Genomic DNA, 22,939 nt, shown 5'->3' with positions numbered 1-22,939 from the left:
GGCTCTGTGGTGAATGATCACCACTGGGCTAGCGTGTGAGAAGTAGGGTGACACTAGACTGGTGTGAACTGGAAAAATCATTGATACTCTGCTCTGTGTGGCCTGACCTTATAACCAAAGCAGCTAATGCAGTGATTTCTGTATGCTTCTGCCAGGCACTGTTCTTCTAACCACTATTATATGCATTATCACAGCTCTGTACCGTATCGTTGTCCTTTTCTCTCTCTCTTTCTTTCTTTCTTTCTTTTTTTTTTTTTGGTTTTTCGAGACAGGGTTTCTCTGTGGAGCCCTGGCTGTCCTGGAACTCACTCTGTAGACCAGGCTGGCCTCGAACTCAGAAATCTGCCTGCCTCTGCATCCCAAGTGCTGGGATTAAAGGCATGTGCCACCACTGCCCGGCGGGAATTTTCAATGAGGCATCCTAAATCGCTCAAATTGAAACCGCTTTTTAAATCCTAGAAGCTGGATGTGGTGACCTGTGTCTACAGTCTCGGCTACTTGGGAAGCTGAAGCATTAGACATTTTTTTTTTAAAGATTTATTTATTTCATTTATATGAGTACACTGTAGCTGTCTTCAGACACACCAGAAGAGGGCATCAAATCTCATTACAGATGGTTGTGAGCCACCATGTGGTTGCTGGGATTTGAACTCAGGACCTCTAGAAGAGCAGTCAGTGCTCTTAACCACTGAGCCATCTCTCCAGCCCCAGCATTAGACATTAATAGGATCACTTTAACCTTCTGGATCATATAGGAAGATCTATCTCAACACTAACTAAAATAAAATTAATCACATAGTAGCCAATCATGCTAAAAAGTCACCGTTTTGTCAGTTCTGTCTTTAAGCTTTGAAGAGCTGGTGTTCTGAAGAGAAGACCTATGTTAGAGGTGATATTAGAAGGCTTTTCCGGAGTCAGGTTCTTGATAAGCTCGGCTTCATTTAAGTAAATATTCCCCTTCCGCTGAGCGTGATGGTGCATGCCTGTAATCCCCTGCACTGGAGGGGCTGAGGCAGGGGGTTGTCCCAGAGTCCGAGGCCAGTCTGGGCTCTATAGCGAGTATTGCTTTCTCTGTAAACTGGCATTGTGGAGCGCTTCGGGAAAACCAGGGTCAGACTGGTATAGAGGGGCGGATACTCCCTCTCAGGCTCCGCCTGCGAACTCGGGTGCGTCAGCAATGTCGCTCGCGATTGGCAGCGGTCTCGCGCCGTGGTCCCGCCCCCTCATTCTGGAGTTTCCGATTGGAGAAAGCTCATGAAGCCCCGACCCATCGGTGACCTGAAGGGAGCCGGAAGGGAGCATGGCGGCCGCGGGAGCCGCGGCTACGGACCTAGGTGCGGTGGGTTTCGGGTGGAAGGCGCAGCGGGGAGGTCTCGCGGGCGGAAATGTTTGGGTGGGACGCGAAAAGCCTGACAGCTCCCTTCAGCCTGGGCTTAGGGGCCCGCCACACAGGAGCGGCTTCCTCGGGGTTCCCGGCCGCCTGCACTCCTTCGTGATCTCGGTGTGGCGGGCATTGCACCCTGGTTCCCGCGCCTTATTCGACCCTCTGTGCCCTCAGAGGTGGTCCGAGGCAAGCGTGCCGCGCTTTTCTTCGCCGCGGTGGCCATCTGTCTGGGACTGCCGCTCTGGTGGAAGACGACGGAGACCTACCGGGCCCCATTGCCTTACTCAGAGATCAGTGGGCTGAATGCTCTGCAGGTGAGACTAGGTGGGGAGGACCGGGGCTGGGGGACCAGGGGACAGCCCACCTGTAAGGTGCAGACGTTGCTAAAGGCCCCGATGCCCCTCATTCCTCGCGCAGCTCCGGCTTACGGTGCCAGTCACAGTTGTGTTTACTCGGGACTCTGTGCCCCTGGACGACCAGGAGAAGCTACCCTTCACCGTTGTGCATGAGCGAGAGATCCCTCTGAAATGTGAGTTCCCTTGAGAGGTGTCAGAGCTGCTTTTTCCATCTGAACTAGACCCAAAACCCAGAGTTGGATTGCGTAGGAGGAGCGTGGGCGTCTCATAACTTGCTTTAAAATGTTTTATTACATTTATTTAGTGTGCGTGTGCGTGTGTGTGTGTGCTGTGGAGGTCAGAAGACCACTTGAGGGAATCATTTCTCCTCCCACTGTATGGGTCCTGGTCTTGGGGATCCAACTCGGGTCATCAGGCTTGGTAGCAAATGCCTTTACTCACTGAGCCATCCCCTGTGTCCCCCAAATCCAAGGAAAAAGATCTCCTTTGGAATGAACAGTGTGTTTATTTGGAGGGATGTGTTGGCCTTAAGTACAGTGTCTGTCGTTATGACGGTGATTTAATTCATAAGGTCGATTATGCTACCTTATCCTTAGCAATTGATACCCATCAGTGTATAGGGAAAGCAGGGTGTAGCTGAAAGAAAACAGGAGTTTGAGATTACACTGGATGTGTATCCAGACCTTTGTCATTTTGACATCACACACTTTATTGTTAGCCACTTTGTTAGGTACCAAGGACTTGAGGGTGAATAATAAATTAGTAATGTTTTTAAGATGTTTATAGTCACATCAGAGAGAAAGAAACAGGCAAAATACTGTAAGACTGGAGGTTTGGTCTAGTGGTAGAGTCACAGGAGAGCCTGGACTTCATTCTCACCTCCAGAGAGGAAAGAAAAAAATATTTATTTTATGTATATGAATCCGCTGTTACTGTCTTTAGGCACACCTTAAGAGGGCATTGGATGAGGCAGAGGCAGGCGAATTTCTGAGTTCGAGGTCAGCCTGGTCTACAGAATGAGTTCCAGGACAGCCAGGGCTACACAGAGAAACCCTGTCTCAACCCTCCCCCCACCAAAAAAAAAAAAAAAAAAGAGGGCATTGGATCCCATTATAGATGATTGTGAGCCAGCATGTGGTTGCTGGGAATCGAACTCAGGACAGATTGGGGCGGGAGCTCAATGTTCTTAACTGCTGAGCCATCTCATCAGTGTATGCTTCTGTTTTGGGGTTTGGTTTTTTTTTTTCTTTTTTGTTTTTGTTTTTTGTTTTTTGTTTTGTTTTTTGTTTTTTCCTTCGAGGCAGGGTTTCTTTGGGTAGCCCTGGCTGTCCTAGAACTTGCTGTGTAGACCAGACCTGTACCATGGCTTGGCTGGCAAGGACTCTGATCTTTACGGCATAATCTCAAGTTCAGTTTTTTTTTTTCTTTTTTTTTTTCTTTTTTTTGGTTTTTCGAGACAGGGTTTCTCTGTGTATAGTCCTGGCTCTCCTGGAACTCACTCTGTAGACCAGGCTAGCCTTGAACTCTCGAACTCAGAGATCGGCCTGCCTCTGCCTCCCAAGTGCTGGGATTAAAGGCGTGCGCCACCACCTCCCGGCTCAGTTTTGTTTTTTCATCAGTATTTTCTTTGATGCTAGAATGTGATCTTTGGTTCTAGAATTAAAATAACAATTTGAGAGTCATCAAGGACCTTTTATAATTCCTTCACTAGCTTTTCAGCAGCAGCTGCTTACAGGACACAGCGTCCCCTGAGATCTTTCAAGCACCCTTTGTGTTTTGAAGCAGCAGCCCCTGGTGTTTAGAAAGAACGGTTGCTTTCTGTCTCACTCTTGAAATCACTTTAGCCACCTGTGTGGCGGTGGTGGTGGATTCCTTCAATCCCAGATCTCAGGAAGCAGAGGCAAATGGATCTCTGAGTTCCAGGCCAGCCTGGTCTACGTAGCAAGTTCCAGACTAGCCAGGGCTCATAGTGAAACCCTGTCTCGTATAAAGGAAGTACAGTATTAAAGCCATCTGAGCTCTCTTAGCATTCCTTATGTCTCTAGGCTTTACTTTACATTTCCATAGCTAGTGCTTTTACAAAAGTCATTTGTCATTTTCTTTCTTTCTTCTAGTTCACTTTCTGTTTGCTTGTTTCTTTATTGAGACAGTGTCTCCTGTGTATCTCTAGCTGGCTTCGGACTTGTGTCCATTCTCCTGCCTCAGCCTCTTGAATGCAGGGATTACAGATATGTGCAGCTGTGGCTGGCTTTAGCTCCTGGCTCACAGTGAGTCACCTCAGACTTGGTGCAGCTATGGGTCTGTTACTCAGTCTGTGTGTGGCCATCTTGCTGAACTATTCCTAGGGCTAGCAGTTTTTCAGTTGATTCTCTTTTTAAACAAGAATATATATATATTTTTTTGAGACAGGGTTTTTCTGTGTAGTCCTGGCTGTCCTGGAACTCATTCTGTAGACCAGGCTGGCCTCGAACTCAGAAATCTACCTGCCTCTGCTTCCCAAGTGCTGGGATTAAAGGCGTGCACCACCACTGCCCGGCTAAACAAGAATTTTTAAAATTAGATTTTATTTTTATTTTATGTGTATGTATGAGTGTTTGCCTGACTGTGTACTACATGTGTGTGGAGGCCAGAAAAGGGAATCAAATTCTTTGGGACTGGAGAATGTACTATGTGGGTGCTGGGAACTGAACCCTGGTCCTCTGGAAGAACAGCCAGTACTCGTAATTGCTGAGCGCTCTCTCCAGCCCCTGGTTCTTGTTTTGTGTGTGTGAGAAATAATCATAGTACTTCAAAGATAGATATTTATTTTAGCTTGTGTGTGTGTGTGTGTGTGTGTGTGTGTGTGTGAGAGAGAGAGAGAGAGAGAGAGAGAGAGAGAGGGAGGGAGAGAAAGTGAGAGAGAGAGAGAACGCATGGATGCATGCTTGTGTGCATATGAGTATGCCAGTGTCCGTTGTCTTCTTCTATTGCTTTCCACCTTACTTTTTTTTTTTAAGAATTATTTATTTACCTTATGTATGTGAGTACACTGTTGCTGTCTTCAGACACACCAGAAGAGGGCATCGGATACCATTACTGATGGTTGTGTGCCACCATGTGGTTGCTGGGAATTGAACTCAGGACCTCTGGAAAGGAGTCAGTACTCTTAACTGCTGAGTCGTCTCTCCAGCCCTCCACCTTACTTTTTAAGGCAGGGCTGCTCACTAACCTTGAGTTATCTCAGAATCCCTTAAATCTCCAGGCGCTATGCAACAGCCGTGTCCACATATCCATATCTAATGCTTTTACAAAAGTTTTGTAATTTTCTTTCTTTCTTTTACTCACTTTAGTTTTGTTTGCTTGTTTCTGGAGGTAGTATCTCTCTGTGTAGCCCCCGATCAGCCAGGTTGGCTGCCCTGGGAGTCCCCTGCCTCTACTCCCCAGCACTGAGGTTGCAGCCGTGTGCCCCACATGTGGCTTTCATGTGGAAACTGGGAGTGTGAGCTCAGATCTTTGTGTTTGTGCAGCACACTCTTAATCCACCAAATCATCCCTGCAGCCCACTTCTGAGTTTTTTAGGTTTCGTTTTCTTTACTACATTGGTCAACGTTAAGGACCCTGTCCAGTAGAGGAGACAGCAGGCAACCTTGTTTTATTGCTAACTTACTGAATTGTACTTGGTGCGCTGCTTTTCTCAGTGTTCACTGACTGGTTACTTGGGGACAGCAGTTGGAATGACCGACCATATGGTTTTTCTCCTCTCCCCAAGCAGTATAATGTACATTGAAACAAACTCCCCCAGTTTGGGGATTTCTGTTAGGAGGACCAGTGAGCTCACAGGCAGGGGCAGGGGCTGGGGCAAAAGGAAAATGTCATGTGTCTACTGTCATCTTAGCAGAAATGATTGGAGTGGCTGTTGTTGCTTCCTGGTGCATGTTCTTTCTCTGAAGAGCCATCCTGCTGTCCTTGGTGCTGGAGGTGCTCGGCTGGGTGGGCCCATCAGATCTCACGCCCTTCTTGTGTTCTTCCTTCCAGACAAAATGAAAATCAAGTGCCGATTCCAGAAGGCCTACCGGAGAGCTTTGGAGCACGAGGAGGAGGCACTGTCACTGAGCAGTGTGCATGGTATGACAGGTTTGGTGAGATGCCCCCTTTTCCTTCCGGTCTTCTGTGCTGGTTAGTTTTATGTCAACTGGGCACAAGCTAGAGTTATCTGAAAGGAGGGAAATTCAACTGAGAAAATGCCTCCATAAGACCCAGCTGTAAGGATTTTTTATTAGTGATCCATGGGGGAGGGCCCAGCCCATTGTGGGTGGTACTGTCCCTGGGCTGATGGTCCTGAGTTCTATAAGAAAGCATTCTGAGCAAGCCATGAGGAACAAGCCAGTGAGCAGCGCCCCTCCATGGCCTCTGCCTCAGCTCCTGTCTCCAGGTTCCTGCCCTGCTCGAGCTTCTGCCCTGGCTTCCTCAGAGATGGACCTGGAAGCGTAAGCTGAAATAAACCCTTTTATCCCCAGATTGCTTTGGTCATGACGTGTTATCACAGCAGCAGTGGAGCCCTAACTGGGACACTAAGTGTGACTCCCAAGCTGTGTCTTAACCACCGAAGCTCCTCTGAGAAGGCTGAAAGAGAGATGCCTTGGGGTTCAGCCAAGTCCTCCTGTGAGAGGTGGCCCAGCTTGCTCAAGCCAGGCTACCGAATTTGCTAGGTGTTTGGGAAGATTGGCTCGAGTACTCTGGGGACCTGGGAAAGTTGGACTAATGTTTCTTCTGGTCTATCACTACTGCTGTCCCCAGAGGCCAAAGCCATGTTAGCTGAGCCAGAGAAGCAAGCAGAGGGCTCCCTGACTGTGTATGTGATCTCGGAACACTCCTCCCTTCTTCCCCAGGTAGGGTGAGCAGAGCCACTGGTAACTTGCGTTTTCTGTCAGCTCATCCTCTCCCAAGCCACCTTCTAATAGGAGTGCTGCCTGTAACTCCTACCTGCTACAGAAAGTTCCACATTTTAAAATAAACCTACCAGTGGGGTTTATTCACTTATAATAATTTGGGTGTTTCTAAGCCCAAGACCAGTGTATGGTCAAAATGCTAGTGACTGGTTTTTAGAGACAGAGTCTCATATAACAAATTGAGGGCTGGTCTCAATTTGTACCAAGGATGGCCTTGAATTTCCCATCCTTCTCCACCAGGGTACCTCCCAAGTGCTGCAATTACAGGGCAACACTGTGCCTGTTTTATGCAGTGCCAGGGTTTGAACCCTAGGCTTCCTGCAGGATAAGCAAGCACTCTACCAACTGAGTGACATCTTCAGTCCAACCTTCCCCCCTCTTTTTTTTTTTTTTTTTTTTTTGAGACAGGGTTTTTCTGTGCTGTACCTCTAGCTATCTTGGAACTTGTTATATAGACCAGGCTGACCTGAACTTACAAAATTCTACCTGCCTCTGCCTTGCGAGTTCTAGGGTTGAAGGTGTGCACCACCAAACATAGATGTATGATACCACTCTTCGTTCTGCTACTTTGATTTTGTTCAGAATTTTAGAGAACCATATGTGGTGACGTGTGTAGCTAATCCTGTATTTCACTGTATAATCAAGTCTAATGTCTGTCCTGTGACTAGTGGACATTTGGTGGGCCTAAGGTGTAGTGCTGTATGCATGCTTGCCTCTGGCCCTGGGCCTTTTTCAGAGACTGTACTTGGGCATTTGTTGAATATGCCTTTCTTGCTTGGTGTGTCAACTCTTGGTTTCTAATTCAGCATTTTACGAAATCCTAAAGATTTAAATGTTGCCTGCACTTGGATCTACTGTGAAGGAGAAAGGAATGGAAATATATGAGAGTGCTCATACAAGCTCAATGTTCAGGAATACCAAATTAATGAAGAAAATGCCATGAAGAAAGCAGACATTGTAGCACATGCCTGTAACTGGGGGTAGGGTGGAGTGTGGAGGCGAGAGAATCAGGAATTCAAGTTTATTCTCAGCTGCATAGCTCAAGGCCAACCTGGGTTACACAAGATCTTTTTTCAAATAAATAAATAAACAAACAAACAAATAAATAAATAATACCAAAAAAGGAGCTGGAGAAATGACTCATTAAGAGCCCTTGCTATTCTTGCAGAGAATCTACCCCGGTTCAGTTCCCAGCCCCCACATGGGGCTTATGATAGTCTCTAACTAATTCTAGGGGATCCAGTGCCTTTTTCAGGCCCCTCTTAGCACCAGGCATCCACATGGTGCACATACCTCTCTGCATGCAAATACTCATACATACAAAATAAGATAAAATAAGCCTTTATTTGTTTCTTATATTTCATTTTGTTTTGCCTGCACGTCTGTGCAGATGGAGGCATCAGATCACCTGGAACTGGTGTTATAGACAGTTGTGAGCTAACCATATATGTGCTAGGAGTGGAATCTTAACAGCTGCGCTGTCTCTCCAGTCCAAACTGTGTCTTTAAAAAACAAACTAACCAAAAAACAAGAGAGAGAAACAGAGATATTGATTGATTGATAGATAGATAGATAGATAGATAGATAGATAGATAGATAGATAGATAATTAGATAGATAATGAGAGAAAAGCGTAACTGGGCGGTGGTGGTGCACGCCATTAATCCCAGCACTCAGGAGGCAGAGGCAGGTGGATTTCTTCAGTTCCAGGCCACCCTGGTCTACAGAATGAGTTCCAGGATAGCTGGGGCTACACAGAGAAACCCTATTTTGGGGTAAAAAAAAAAAAAAGAAAAACAGAAAAAGCCCAGCTCACTACAAGTCTAAAGAATGGTAAAACCTTTTAGCTGATGATAGTAGGCCAAATTCCTTAAGATGGGAACCAGAACTGGGCTTATGTAATGGTGCATGCTTATAATTTCATCATTTGGAAAGCTGAGGCAGGAGAGTCTCAAATCTTAGCCTGGGTTATATCAAGAGGCTATCTCAAAAAAAAGAGGGGGGGGGAGAAGGAGGAGGAGGAGGTACCTGTGGCATCCCATCCCTCTGTACCGTGCACAGGACATGATGAGCTACATCGGGCCTGAGAGGACGGCAGTGGTCCGGGGGATGATCCACCGGGAAGCTTTCAACATCATTGGCCGTCGCATAATCCAAGTAGCCCAGGCCATGTCTTTAACAGAGGATGTGCTTGCTGCTGCTCTGGCTGACCACCTCCCCGAGGACAAGTGGAGCTCTGACAAGAGGCGGCCGCTCAAGTCCAGCTTAGGTAGGGCTTTGGGCTCTGTGTTAGAATGGGAGAAGAAAAGAGGGGAACACTAGGGAGATCCATGAAAACTGCTTATGTCTTTCTTTAGTCTCCATTTCAATTTTTTTTAGATTTATTTATTTTATGTGAATGAGTGTGGTGTTTGCATGTGTGTATGTGTGCAGGATGCATGCTTGGAGATCAGAAGAGGGTGTCAGATTCCCTGGAACTGGAGTTAAGATGGTTGTGAGCCACCATAAGGCTCTTCTGCAAGAGCAACAAATACTTTAAAGCTCTAAACCATCTCTCCTCCCTCTGTTTTTTCTTTCCTCTTCCTTCCTTCCTTCCTTCCTTCCTTCCTTCCTTCCTTCCTTCCTTCCTTTCTTTCTTTCTTTCTTTCTTTCTTTCTTTCTTTTTTTGAGACAGATTTTCTCTGTGTAGCCCTGACTGTCCCAGAACTCTCTATGTAGAGCAGGCTGGCCTTGAACTCACAGATCCTTCTGCCTGTTTCTGGAGTGCAATGATTAAAAAAACAGGAGTCACTTTGCTTGGCTTCTCCTTTTCTTTTTTTCTTTTTTTTTTTTTTTTTGTTTGGATTTTCGAGACAGGGTTCTCTGTGTAGCCCTGGCTGTCCTGGAACTCACTCTGTAGACCAGGCTGGCCTTGAACTCAGAAATCCACCTACCTCTGCTTCCCGAGTGCTAGGATTAAAGGCATACGCTACCACTGCCCGGCTCTTTTTTCCTTTTTTAAGGCAGGGTTTCTCTGTGTATCCTTAGCGGTCCCAGAACTCACTTCATAGACCAGGCTGGCCTCTAACTCAGATCTGCCTGCTTCTGCCTCCCTCATGCTGGGATCAGAGGTGTGTGCCAGCACTGCCTGGCTCTCTTTTTCCTTAAGGCACTCAGTAGTGTTTCTTACCTCACTTCTGTCTTCTCTTTGGTTCCTCTGTGGTATCCCTATCCCTTCCAGATGACATGGGGTATAGGCTGCCTCTTTCCTTGATGTACTTCTGAATTCTATGACTTCTCTTCATATAGGGTATGAAATCACTTTCAGTTTACTCAACCCAGACCCTAAGTCCCATGATGTCCACTGGGACATTGAGGGGGCTGTCCAGCGCTATGTACAGCCTTTCCTGAATCGCCTCAGTGCTGCGGGGAATTTTTCTGTGGACTCTCAGGTAAGACCAGGAGTGAGTTATGGAGTCTTTTTCAAAGTCTATACATATTCAGTGTTTATATGGGCATCTGTTCTCCTTCTCTCAGAGCGTGATTAGCTTGTGCAGCTGTGTGTAGGGCAGTGTTGTGTGAGCAGGTACGGGTGTGTAGCTTGTGGGAAGCACTGTGTGCACCTGTTTATGTCTGTCAGTCCATCGATCCCTTGAGAGCAGGTTCTGGTGTCCTTCCTTCTGAAATATGTGAACACTATAACAATAAAGCCATAAAAAACCCTGCTGGCTTTCAGTATCACATCCTGTCCTTGTAGGGAAAACATCGGAGACTTTTGATCAGGCCCTGCTAGTGGCAGTGGTTGTCTCTGAAAAGCGGACTTGATTGGGTCTTTGGACACATTTTTGTTTGTTCCCCTCTTTGACTGTCTGGAAACCTGGCAAAATAATGTGGTTTTCTAAGTATTAGCTTTACCCTGAATCTGTTACTTTCTTTCATACATGTACTTTGCCCGAGTCTCGGTTTTGTCCTGTCCTGAGTCTATCTTCACACAGTACCTCCACTCTTGAGAAGGTAAACTCTAAATCCGTGTACGGAATGGCCTATTCCCTCTTTGCTCACAGATCCTTTACTATGCCATGTTGGGAGTGAACCCCCGCTTTGACCCAGCCTCATCCAGCTACTCCTTGGCTATGCACAGCCTCCCCCACGTCATCAACCCAGTGGAGTCCCGGCTGGGTGAGTTCCAGAGCAGGCCTTCTGTCAGGCCAGCGTGGGGTTGGAGGTGGCTATGTGCTTTGATGGTTTCTGGTTTGGATTGGTCTGGGAAGGTTTAGTCAGGCGCTCTCTCTCTCTCTCTCTCTCTCTCTCTCTCTCTCTCTCCCTCTCCCTCTCTCCCTCTCTCCCTCTCTCCCTCTCTCCCTCTCTCCCTCTCTCTCCCTTCCTCCCTCCTTCCCTTCCCTTCCTCCTTCCTTTTCTCCCTCCTTCCCTCCCTGCCCCCCTCCCTTCTCTCCTTCCCCTGCTCTTCCACCTCCCTCTTTCATCTTTCCCTTTGGTTTGAGGCAGAATCTCATGTACCTCAGGAAGGTGGAAGCTTTATTTTGTTTTGTTTTTTTGGGACAGTGTCTCATGTATCCTAGGCTAGCTTCAAGCTTACTGTGTAGCCAAGGATGGCCTTGAACTCCTGATCCTCCTGTGCTACCTCCCCAGTGCTGAGATTATAGACATGTGCTACCACACCTAACTTAAAAACAAAACAAAAACCCCCGCTAGTTTTTCTTCCCTGGTACTAGGGATCAAACTCGGGGTCTTGTGCATACCAGGCTTGTATAACTGAACTACGGCTCCAGCCTTGAAAGCAGAATTTGATTTTTCTTTTCCTGTAATTTCTTCCTTCCTTCCTTCCTTCCTTTCTTTCTTTCTTTCAAGATTTACTTATTTATTTTATGTATATGAGTATATTGTTGCTATCTTCAGACACACCAGAAGAGGGCATCAGATCCCATTACAGATGGTTGTGAGCCACCATGTGGTTGCTGGGAATTGAACTCTGGACCTCTGGAAGAGCAGTCAATGCTCTTAACCACTGAGCCATGTCTCCAGCTTGATTTTTCTTTTTTTTTTGTTTTTGTCTTTGTTTTTTCTGAGACAGAGTTTCTCTGTATATCCCTGGCTGTCCTGGAACTCACTCTTTAGACCAGGCTGACCTCAAACTCAGAAATCCGCCTGCCTCTGCCTCCCAAGTGCTGGGATTAAAGGTGTGCACCACCACTGCCCAGCAAACGTTTTATTTTTATGGCCGTTGGTGTTTTGCTTACATACATGACTGTGAGAGGGTGTCAGAAGCCCTGGAACTGGAGTTACAGACAGTTGTAAGCTACTATGTGGGTGCTGGGAATTGAACCTGGGTCTTCTGGAAGAGCAGCCAGTGCTCTTAACAGCTGAGACATCTTTGCAACTCCTTGATTTTTCTTTTAACATTTATTTATTCATTTATTCATCTAGAGGGTATTGCGAGGCCTGCTGTGCTGTGCTTGTGGAGGTCAGCGTACCACCTGTGAGAGGCCATCTTCTCTTTCCATTACGTAGATCATGGGGATCAGATGCAGGTCGTCAGGCTTGGTGGCAAGCACCTTTACCCACTGAGCCATCTGACCAGCCCAGAGGGCAGAACTTGAATGGACAGTTGTGCTCATTGAATTAGGGGAACCTTGAAGCTAGGATTGTAATCTCTCATCTGGAGGGAAGGAGCCTAGCAGGAGTGTGGCCAAGAACTGTACTGAGGCCTACCAGCTAGGGAGAGGCTGAGCTTGGATTGTGATGAAGGAATCACTGGTTTTGGTGTTCTAACTCACAATTTGTACCACAGGGTCCAGTGCTGCCTCCCTGTACCCTGTGCTCAACTTTCTCCTCTATGTGCCGGAGCTTGCCCACTCCCCCCTGTACATTCAGGACAAGGACGGAGCTCCAGTGGCCACCAATGCTTTCCACAGTCCCCGCTGGGGTGGCATTATGGTAATAGTCACCCTCTGCAGGCCTTAGAGTCCATATTTATTTCAGGAAAACTCCTGTAAGATTATCGGGGCGGGGGGCATCTGAGCCCCTGTGGGGAGGAGCATACACCAGGGAGGTGACAGGGCTGTGCTGTCCTCCTCTGCCAGCCCAGCTGTTTCTCACTTTTGTCAATGCTTTTTGTTCTGTGACCCTTTGAACTTACCAGTTTGCACCGGTCCATCTTAGCTCTTAGCTTCCCTGGAGGAGTCCTCCATGCTTTTACACTCTGGGCCATGGATAGGAATTCTAAAATGGGATGACTGTTTGGAATTTCATAGGACATTTGAGGGGGCAGTTAGAATAATGTATGTAAAGCTTCTTTAGTACTTAAGTAGCTGGGTACTCAAAAGAAAAAAAAAAAGTTTCCTATGCCCCTGGGATTAATACCAGAATCCATATCTGCCTCTTCTTTCATGGCCTCTGGGTCCTAAGCAGAGATGAGCATGGTTCCGTGTGGTACCGAGGTAGCCTCTTCCCCATTTTCAGGTATACAATGTTGATCCGAAAGTCTATAATGCTTCGGAGCTGCCAGTGAGAGTTGAGGTGGACATGGTGCGGGTGATGGAGGTGTTCCTGGCTCAGCTGAGGTAAACTCCTGCGTCATCCCCTTGGGGCTGTGGCTACAGACAATGTGGCCAGAGTCTTTGGGTATAGACGGGGTGGCAGGGCAAAACAAACTCTCACCTGGTGGAGCACTGTGGCTATGCCTAGATCCCCAGTGAGACCAAGAAAGGTTTCTAAGTGGTCCTCTTCCAAGGAGGATGAGCAGCTGTAAAACTTGCCTTCAGAGAAATAGGAGCCAACTTTCCAGGTGAGCTTACAGAGATAGTTTTGTTATTTTCATTTTCTTTTTGTATAGCCCTGGTTGGCCTAGAACTTGCTATGTAGAACCAGGCTGGCCTCAAACTCAAAGAGATCTGCCTGACTCTGCCTCGCAAGTGCTGAAATTAAAGGCGTACACTATCTTACCAGACCTTGTTTTTCTATTTTTAAATTTTTTATTTTATTTTTTACTTTATGTGTATGGATGGTTTGCCTGCGTGTATGCCTGGTGCCTACAGGACAGAGGAGGGCTTTGGATCCTCTGGAACTAGAGTTACAGATAGCTGTGAGCCGTCAAGTGGATACTGGAGAGGCAGGTCCTCTGAAGAACAGCCAGCGCACTTGCTTTTAACCACTGAACCATCTTTCCAGCTTTTTGATTTTTTTTGAAAAATAAAATAGCTATTTATTTTGTGCTAACCCCCTGAATTGAGGGTGGTCACCCGACACTCTTATGTTGAAGATGCTAAGGAGGTGTCTGAGTTAAATAGGAGTGTATTCTGATGATTAGCAGTACCTTAAAGCACACACACCTTGTCAAAGGGGGCCATCGTGCCTGTCCCATGGAGTCCATTTGCTCAAAGAAAGGGTACAGAGAGGGGACTAAACTAAGTTGGGGCTCCCAGAAACACTTCAACCACAGCTCCTTTTTCAGAGATCTTGGAACTCCAGTGTGGAAATGGGAAAAACTTGATGAAAGTGGGGTTTGGAGATCTGGGTTGTTTGCTGCTGTTGCTCATCCCTCCCCTCCCCTCCCCCCACCCCCCACTCCCCACCCTGTGGTTCTCAGTAAAACTGAAAGTGACTGGGTCTTAGAGTTGGCACACCTGTTCATAGCGACTTGGTCTTCCTGTGCCATTCCCCCAGGCTGCTCTTTGGGATTGCTCAGCCCCAGGTGCCTCCAAAATGCCTGCTCTCAGGACCAAAGAGTGAAGGACTCATGACCTGGGAGCTGGACCGATTGCTCTGGGCTCGCTCAGTGGAGAACCTGGCCACAGCCACCACCACCCTCACCTCCCTGGCCCAGCTTCTGGGCAAGATCAGCAACATTGTCATCAAGGATGATGTGGCTTCTGAGGTAAGAGATAGGCCAGGGTGCTTGGAAGCATGTCATCCTTAAATACCTCAGGCTTCCTCTGGAAGTCATGCTCCTCCCTACTGGGAGTCTAGGTGGAGACAAAACTTCAAGCTGACCCTCAGAAGATAAACAACAGCCATGGTTTCTTTTATTTTTTTTTTTTTAAGTTTTTTTGAGACAGGGTTTCTCTGTATAGTCCTGACTGTCCTGGAACTCACTCTGTAGACCAGGCTGGCCTCGAACTCAGAAATGCGCCTGCCTCTGCCTCCCAAGTGCTGGGATTAAAGGCGTGTGCCACCACTGCCTGGCAGTTTTTTTTGTTTGTTTGTTTGTTGGTTGGTTGGTTTGGTTTGGTTTGGTTGTTTTTTTTTTTAACACTAACTTCCACATACCTTGGGTGGACTCCAGGAAACTTCCCTGGGAGACAGAGGGTAGTGAAAGGCCAGGGCCCTTCCCCTGCCTCACACCTAGGACATGTTGCTAACCCCCATCCCTCACCCTCCTAGGTATATAGGGCTGTGGCTGCAGTCCAGAAGGCGGCAGAGGCGTTAGCCCTCGGGCACCTGTCGTCCGCCTTTGCTGCCAGCCAGGAAGCTGTGACCTCCTCTGAGCGTGCCTTTTTTGATCCCTCACTCCTCCACCTCTTGTATTTCCCCGACGACCAGAAGTTTGCTATCTACATCCCCCTCTTCTTGCCCATGGCTGTGCCCATCCTCCTGTCCCTGGTCAAGATCTTTCTGGAAACTCACAAGTCCTGGAAAAAGCCTGAGAAGATAGACTGATATGGGCAGCGTGTCAGAGGGAGCCCTACTCTTGAGCCACGCTGGGAGGTGTTGGGCTAAGAGGCCAAGGCGAGGCCTGCTGGCGACGACGCGTCTTCACTCTCACCCATGGACTCTCCACGGATGGCTCTCCCCGTAGGCTCATCTTGCTTCCCTTCCTAGTCCACTGGCTCTGGTCCTCCATGCCTAGAAGCCTCTGAAGGCACTCTTCTGGATCTCCATATCTGCCTCGAACTTAAAAGCCTGCCTACCTCTGGACAGGGGTACCTTGTCCTTCCAGCCTGTCAGCACAGCATACATATGTACTGAGAGGTGAATTTAGGGGAGTCCTTGGGTTGAATTGTAGCCCGTCCTCTCCACTTCTGAGACCATCTCCCTCCTTCCTCAGCTTCCTGACTGGTGTCACCCACTGGGGACAGCCTGGTCTAGGAGACAGTGGCTTAGGACCTGCTCTTCTGCCCTGTGGCTAAGGTTCCCCTCTACCCTTTCAGTGAGGTAGTGTGGTGCAGGAGAAAACATTTCTGACTCAGAACCCAACAGCCTGAATCCCACTCCGGCTTCTGTACCTACAGACTGGAGAGCCTTAGATAAGCCACTCCTCCCGGAGCCTCAGGGTTTCATCTGTGGGAAAGCACTGATGACGTCGCCCTTAGAACAGGGTTGGATTACGTGTGATAAGCGTGTAAAAGTGATCTGTATATTGGGCTCTTTAAAAATATACATTAGGCTATTAATAAACATTGGTTGAATATGAGTTGATGTATATGATCATAACTCGTTCTTGTGTGAGACGAAGACTGATCTGCTATAGCTCACAGGTCCTCCATGTCCCACCTGGCTGTGTGCTTCCTGCCTCACTGTCCTGGGCAGCCTGGGGAGGGCTTGACACCTGGCCTTTGGTGTCTGCGTGTTGTAGGGTGCCTAAAGCAGCTTTTTAGCAGGAGTTCTAGGGAGGAGTAGCTGGAGCCAGTGACAGCCTTGGCATAGTAGCTTGTCAGTTCAACAAAGGAAAATACTGGGTACTGGCTGCAAGGAGCAACGTGCCAGTGCTGGGGCGTTATAAGGAACGGAGTGTAGAGTGTCTCTGCTCTCATAGAGCTGACCTCTGAGGAGAAAGGGTCAGGGAACAAGCAAGTAATTTCACTTAATGTATTACAAAAAAAACAGGCTGGTTAGCTGGAAATTGAGAGGAAGTACTTTCGAACTGAGTGGGTGTGGGAGGTTGAAACTTGGGCTGAAGTCAGGACAAAGCTATCAGGGAAAGATCTTGAGGCTGGAACCCAGAGAGGAAGAGGAAAGGTTTTCAGTATCTACGTTGTCAAAAAGAATCTAGGTTGTCAAAAAGTTTACAAGGACCCCCAGGATTCCGGCTCCACCGCTGGAGATGCCAGACGGTGGGCGGGGTATGTGTGATCCGCCTCCTGTGGGCGTGACCAAGGCGGGACGGCACCTGGGGCCCGGCCGGGGGTGGGGCGGCGGACGCTCCCCCTTCCCCTGGCTCCAGCCGGCTCAAGCAGCGGCGGCGGTGGCAGCGGGCTAGGATCTGTGGCCCCGCGAGGCCATGAAGGTGAAGAAGGGCGGCGGTGGGACCGGGCCGGGGGCGGAGCCCGTTCCAGGGGCCTCGAACCGGAGCGTGGAGCCCACGCGGGAGCCTGGAGCGGAAGCCGAATCCGGGTCCGAGTCGGAGCCGGAGCCAGGCCCGGGGCCCAGGCTGGGGCCGCTGCAGGGCAAGCAGCCCATCGGGCCGGAGGATGTGTTGGGGCTGCAGCGGATCACGGGCGGTGAGCACCGGCGAGGGAGAGCCATCCGCGGGCTGGAGGGAGAGCGCGGGAGGGGGCCCACGAGGCTCACAATCCGGTCCCCACCCCTCCCCCACGCAAAGCCCCTCCTCTGTGTCCCCTTACTGTCTGCCTCCAAGCCTGAAATCTCTGTGCTCTTTCCCTTGGTCTCTTGATGCGCCCCTCCTCTCCTTGTAGTGGCTTCTTTTCACCCCACTCCTTTTTCAAGAGGCCCACCCCTTTTCCCATGGTGGAGGTGGGGCAGCAGCTGCATCTGGTAACCCTTTCCCCTGTGGAGTCTTCGGAACCCTTTGAGACTGCTCGTACAGAGGACTGTGCCTCATTGCATTCTGTCTTCAGTGACCACCTCAGGCTAGGTGGAGGCAAGGAAAACCCTCATGCTCCCTGACCTAACGTTATTGCTTCCCTGATGAAGGCTGAGGCCATACTCTGCCCAGGAACGTTACTGATCAGGGTGCTTCTGTATGTTGACTGTGGGCCGTGTCATGGAAGCAAGTGCGTGCCCCCCCAAGCCAGGACTTGTTCTTTTTCCAGGACTTGTCTCTCTCATCAAGTGAAGCCTAGACTCCACTCGAGCTGAGTTTCTGAGCTGTGCTACCTGGATTAGAGTCCCAGAGTTTGCCCCGTAATTGGCTGTGTGACCTTGGGGATGTAATTTCATTTGCAGGAGCATGTTATTTTTTTTTTCATCTGTAAAATGGGAACAAGAACAATGTTACCTCCCTCAAGGTTATTGTGAAAATAAAGCCAGTCTTTTGACTTCGGACAATGTTTGGCATGCCGTGCATGCTGTCGACCGGGAGCCTTTATCAGCAGTGTTGGAAGCTACACAGGACTGTTCAGAGTGGCTGCCTGCAGGCAGATAAGTGAGCATTCAGGGCAAAGGCAGGCATCCACCACAGACAGTGAACAAGGACTAGAGAGTCTTCTGGCAAAAGGTTGGCTGAGCCTTGAGGAATGGAAGGTATTTGTAGAGACAGTGGCACGTTGCCTTGGAATGGGTGGGTCACCAGCAACCTGTTCTAGCTCCATTTGTGAGCTTGTATTCCCTTTCTGTGGGATGGACATGGGTGCTAGTGTAGAAGTAAACCCTCTAGCCACAGGAGCAGCAGAGCCCAGGGCTCCCAGACAGCTGTGGAGGGGACCAGGATGACAGGCTTGAGCTTGTACATCTGGGTCCCTGGGGGCCTCCCTCCTCCTTCCAGGGCTAGGCAGTAGCATTCTTGGCTAGACCTCCAGAGCGCTTGCTCCCTTGGCCAAGCAGGCATCAGTGGAGGGAGGGGCCTTGACCAGGCTGATGCTGAAGCCAGTGGGCTGCATTTTGTAACAGCAGCCCTTACAGCTTAGCTTAGCCCTGTGGGTGGAGGGCGGGTTCACATGCCTCAGTCCTGGGTAACTGGAGGCTTAGTTTGCAATGAAGGAAGCTTCCAGGTGAAGTCACAGCATGTGTCTCCCAATCTGGAGGGAATTCGTAGCCTGTAGAAGATGAGTAAACACAAGTGTCTCCTGAGAGCCCTTTTCTGTGCAGGATTTGAAAACAGGGTTCTAGGCCTCTCCACCTTGCCTATCTTGTGACCCTAATCACATAGGTCTGAGGTTTGCTGTTCCTGGATTACCAGGCCCTGAATCCAGCTTAGGAAGCTATTTGTGGCTACAGGAAGAGAGCAGGTGGGTTCTGAGCTACTCTGCTCATTACTCTGGCCTGACCTTGGGTCCTAGGCCTAATTTTTCTTGGCTGACGAAAGGGAGTGGCTGCCTTCCTAGGCATCCCTTGGTCCTCGCTCCTTGTAAGGATAGAGAGGCCCACAAGTTGAGTTTGTAGTGAAAGAGACTAAGTTCAGAGAGTGAGAGGTTGTTCCTAGGGAGAGAAGAGGGTCCCAGGCTGGGCCTACAGTAAGAAAGGAGGCTCTTCCTGGAAGTTGGGTAACTAGGACCTGCTTCCAGTTCTGCCCCTCTTCTCCCTTTGCTTTGCAGCATCTTTCTATAGCTTTATCTCAGACCTCAGCTCCAAGGTGCTAGAGGGGTGTCAGGAGGGCTTCCTGGAGGGGGCTGCCCCCAGCTTGGGGAGGAGACAGGCCTAAGGAAGCAAAAATGGCTTTATATTCACTTCCTTTTTCAACCACATCGGAATAGGGGGTGGCCCAGGGGCCTGGAGGGTGACTTCCGGGCCTCTGTAGGTCAGGGGGGGAGGATGTGGTACGCTGGAGGCTGGCAGCACCCAAGTCTCCACAGCATTTTTCTGCCCCTTCCTAGTTCTTGCCAGGACTTGGTGTAAGGTTTATGAAGCAGGAAGATCTGGAGTTCAAGGCCAGCAGCTGCTGCATAGTGAATTTGAGGTTAGCCTAGGCTACATGGAACCCTGACTTAAAAACGGCAACAAAGGAGTGGTAAGGGTTAGACCGTGAGCTCCCCTGGGCAATGTTTGGCTCTCTTGGTTTCCTTCTGAGCCCAGGACTCCTCTTGCCTCGTCCATACCCTGCTGCACCTGCTGCGCTCACCACTCCCTTTCTGCCTTGGCCTGTGTTCTTTTCTCTAAAGACCAGAGAGCACTTTATTCCTGAGGGCGGCTCAGGGCCAAGGCTGGAGACATGACCTCTAAGGGTTCCCTCTGTTTGCTAAGACTTCCTCCTGCTGGGAGATCAGCAGAGGATCTACTGAGCACAGTCAGCCCCTTCTGTCCTGGTAGCCTGGGCTTCCTAGCTTGAGTAAGCCGAGCTCCCATAAGCTGCTTAGAGAGCTGGGCTAGCATAAGCTGCTTACAGTGGGAGGAGGGGTCAGGGGCAAGAGGACAGGGGAGGGATACCAACCTGCCCCAGTACAGTCCATGTAAAGGAAAGTCCCCTTAAGATCAGCCCTGCCTGATGAATCTAGATGTCATGCCTCAGGGTGTGTGTGGTGGGGGTATGGTGCACTCCGAGGAAAAACTGTAACTCTCCTTCCCCAAGAGGCAGAGCTGCATGCTCCCTTTGAAGCCCTCCTCCCGCTGGAAGCTTCCACTAGGCAGGAGTTTTCCTTGTCCAAAGGATGCATGCCACCCTCGCAGAGGTTGAAATAAGGATTACCAAGAGGGTGGGAGGGTAGGTATGGTGGAAGTGACTTCCCTTGCCTGGTCCTGTGAAGTCACTAAGATGGGGCTGTTCATCCCTGACTAGGGTCCCATAACAAAACGCTGTCCCCTACACTGTGGGGACTCCTCTAAGACAGGGGCACAATTCTCTTTCTGAAGGGAAGTGGCCAGAGGAATCGTTGAAGCGAGCCCATGGGGTCCCACGGAAACTGAATTGACAACGGGTGTTTTGGGGTCCCTGTTTGCTCAGCTGCTTGTCTCCCGTAGACTACCTGTGCTCCCCTGAGGAAAATATCTACAAGATTGACTTCGTCAGGTTCAAGATCCGGGACATGGACTCAGGGACTGTCCTTTTTGAAATCAAGAAGCCCCCTGTTTCTGGTGAGTAGGATTGGTACACCATTGAGAGGAAGAGGTGGGCCAGTGCCGTGGAGTGGGCTGTCCAGGAGCCACAGGAAGGTCAGAGCAGAGTCCAGGCTTGGACTCTAGCATACTCAGGTGTCTGTGGGCAGATAGATCTCTTTTTTTTCTGCCACTGTTTCTCAGGGTGGACATCTTGTGAACACTGTCCTGTTTAAGTGCTGGCCAGCCTGCCCTCTGCTGGTCTCCCTAGGAACTGCAGTCCCTAAGGCCTCCCATAATCCTATGCACACCCTATGGCTCTGGGAACCCCTAAAAATTGGTGATTTGTTGACCTAGAACCCTGTAGGTACCACTCTTCAACAAAAGTTTAATCTTCTGAATCTTCTGAAGAGTTTAGAAAAGTTTAAACAGAGGTCCTTGGGGGAGGGTGGAGTAGGCAAAGGCCCCAGCCTGAAGCCCACTGAGCCCAGCTGGGGTACATTGCAGAACGGTTGCCCATCAACCGGCGGGACCTGGACCCCAATGCAGGGCGCTTTGTTCGCTACCAGTTCACACCTGCCTTCCTCCGCCTAAGGCAGGTGGGAGCCACGTGAGTCACTGGGCTGGGATGAGGGCTGGGGGCGAGTGTGAGGGTGGGAACAGCCCTTCCAGAGCCTCTCAGCGGTGGTCTGCCTGGAGCCTTGGAGCCTGGAGTCCCTGGGCTGGCTGGCGGTTGGCATGGAGGCTACTCTCAGCCCTGCCCGCTTCTCTTAACTCAGGGTGGAGTTCACAGTGGGAGACAAGCCCGTTAACAACTTCCGCATGATTGAGAGGCACTACTTTCGGAACCAGCTCCTCAAAAGCTTCGACTTCCACTTTGGCTTCTGCATCCCCAGCAGCAAGAATACCTGTGAGCACATCTATGACTTCCCACCCCTCTCCGAGGAGCTAAGTGAGTGGGGATGCAGAACCCAAGCTGCTCAGGGGGCGGAGGTGGGGGGGGGAAGTGATGATGGGGGGTACCTATGCATCTGACCCCCCTGTACCTATCCTGGGTCACTTTCCTACCTGGTACCACTCTCATGTCACCAGGAGGGAGACAGGTTCAGAGAGGCTGAGGAACTCTCTGAAGTGCTTCATCTGTCTCTGCCTCCCTCTGTCCCAGTTCTGAAGTTCCTACAGGGCCTGGCTCAGGGTCCTGACCTTTGCCCTGAATGGGCCTCTCTTGCAGTCAGTGAGATGATTCGTCACCCGTATGAGACACAGTCTGACAGCTTCTACTTCGTGGATGACCGGCTGGTGATGCACAACAAAGCTGACTATTCCTACAGTGGGACAGCCTGACCCACACTGCCCCTGACCCACACTGCCCCTGAGGCTCTGGCCTGGACCCTGAGCTGTGACCTCTCCAACATCATCTCCATGTGGGGATGGCTCCAGTGGCTCTGGACCCTGAGTCAGTCTTGAGAGGAAGGGTGCCCAGCATCCCTAGGCAAGCCTCTGAAGCTTGTGGGAGGGGCAGCGGGGAAGGCTGTCTGTCCTCATGTTCAGGAAGGCCTCCTGCAAGAGGAGGACTTCTGGATGCCTCACTAGGTCTCCTGGGCCTGAGTTTCAGTGTAGTGCTCCCTTCTTGACTGTGACTAGATCAGGTTAGGGACCTGTCCCTTGCCCACCACCTCCAGGCTGTTTATAGTTGTCAGTTCACAGACAAAGATCCACAGTGGGTACCCTGGTCTCAGCCCTGGCCTCCTCCATCAGGGGCGAAGAAACTGCCCGAGGTGTGAGAGGGGCGGGTCCAGGTTTCAGCTGTAGGACCTGAACAAACTGTATATAGTTTTCAATAAACCTTTTCTGTTCTTGGGTGCGGCCGGCCTGTGTGTCTGTAGGGAAAGGCAAGGGTGGAGTGGAGTGGGAGAGGTTTGTGTTAGTTGCTTTTTATAATGACAAAAGTACATGAGAAAATCAACTTAAAGAGGCAAGAGGTTTCCCAGGTTTCAGTCCATGCCTTGTCACTGTCCATACCTGTTACTGTTCATGCCTGTCACTGTCCATACCTGTCACTGTCCGTGCCTGTCACTGTCCATGGCCTGTCACTGTCCATGCCTGTCACTGTCCATGGCCTGTCACTGTCCATGCCTGTCACTGTCCATGGCCTGTCACTGTCCATGCCCTGTCACTGTCCATGCCTGTCCCTGTCCATGCCCTGTCACTGTCCATGCCTGTCACTGTCCATGGCCTGTCACTGTCCATGGCCTGTCACTGTCCATGGCTGTCATTGTCCATGGCTGTCACTGTCCATGGCTGTCACTGTCAATGGCTGTCACTGTCCTTGCCTGTCACTGTCCTTGCCTGTCACTGTCCATGGCTGTCACTGTCAATGGCTGTCACTGTCCTTGCCTGTCACTGTCC

General features: G+C 49.8%; 2 protein-coding genes across 4 annotated transcripts; both read left to right on the top strand.

The window, feature by feature from the left end:
- The first annotated feature begins 1,245 nt into the window (after positions 1-1,245).
- Pigs (phosphatidylinositol glycan anchor biosynthesis class S) lies at positions 1,246-16,081 on the top strand. Its single transcript, XM_028759243.1, has 12 exons — positions 1,246-1,334; positions 1,559-1,698; positions 1,802-1,913; positions 5,755-5,844; positions 6,517-6,608; positions 8,729-8,936; positions 9,956-10,098; positions 10,711-10,825; positions 12,456-12,601; positions 13,127-13,227; positions 14,330-14,540; positions 15,047-16,081. The coding sequence occupies exons 1-12, from the start codon at positions 1,301-1,303 to the stop codon at positions 15,320-15,322; spliced, it is 1,668 nt and encodes a 555-aa protein (XP_028615076.1). The 5' UTR covers positions 1,246-1,300; the 3' UTR covers positions 15,323-16,081.
- A 725-nt stretch (positions 16,082-16,806) lies between these two features.
- On the top strand, positions 16,807-22,394 carry Unc119 (unc-119 lipid binding chaperone). 3 transcript variants are annotated; one of them, XM_028759312.1, is made up of 5 exons: positions 16,807-17,103; positions 20,456-20,569; positions 21,038-21,140; positions 21,310-21,482; positions 21,762-22,394. In XM_028759312.1, the coding sequence occupies exons 1-5, from the start codon at positions 16,884-16,886 to the stop codon at positions 21,872-21,874; spliced, it is 723 nt and encodes a 240-aa protein (XP_028615145.1). In that variant the 5' UTR covers positions 16,807-16,883; the 3' UTR covers positions 21,875-22,394. The 3 variants fall into 3 exon arrangements, with proteins under 3 accessions (XP_028615145.1, XP_028615146.1, XP_028615147.1); XM_028759313.1 differs by lacking the exon at positions 16,807-17,103 and adding an exon at positions 19,368-19,457; XM_028759314.1 differs by lacking the exon at positions 16,807-17,103 and adding an exon at positions 20,181-20,198.
- Positions 22,395-22,939: the final 545 nt, after the last annotated feature.

The sequence above is a fragment of the Grammomys surdaster genome, unplaced genomic scaffold (genome assembly GCF_004785775.1).
Source record: "Grammomys surdaster isolate TR1022 unplaced genomic scaffold, NIH_TR_1.0 126278, whole genome shotgun sequence".
NCBI lineage: Eukaryota > Metazoa > Chordata > Mammalia > Rodentia > Muridae > Grammomys > Grammomys surdaster.
Note: the sequence above shows the minus strand (reverse complement) of the source record. Positions and strands in the feature narration are given on the sequence as shown.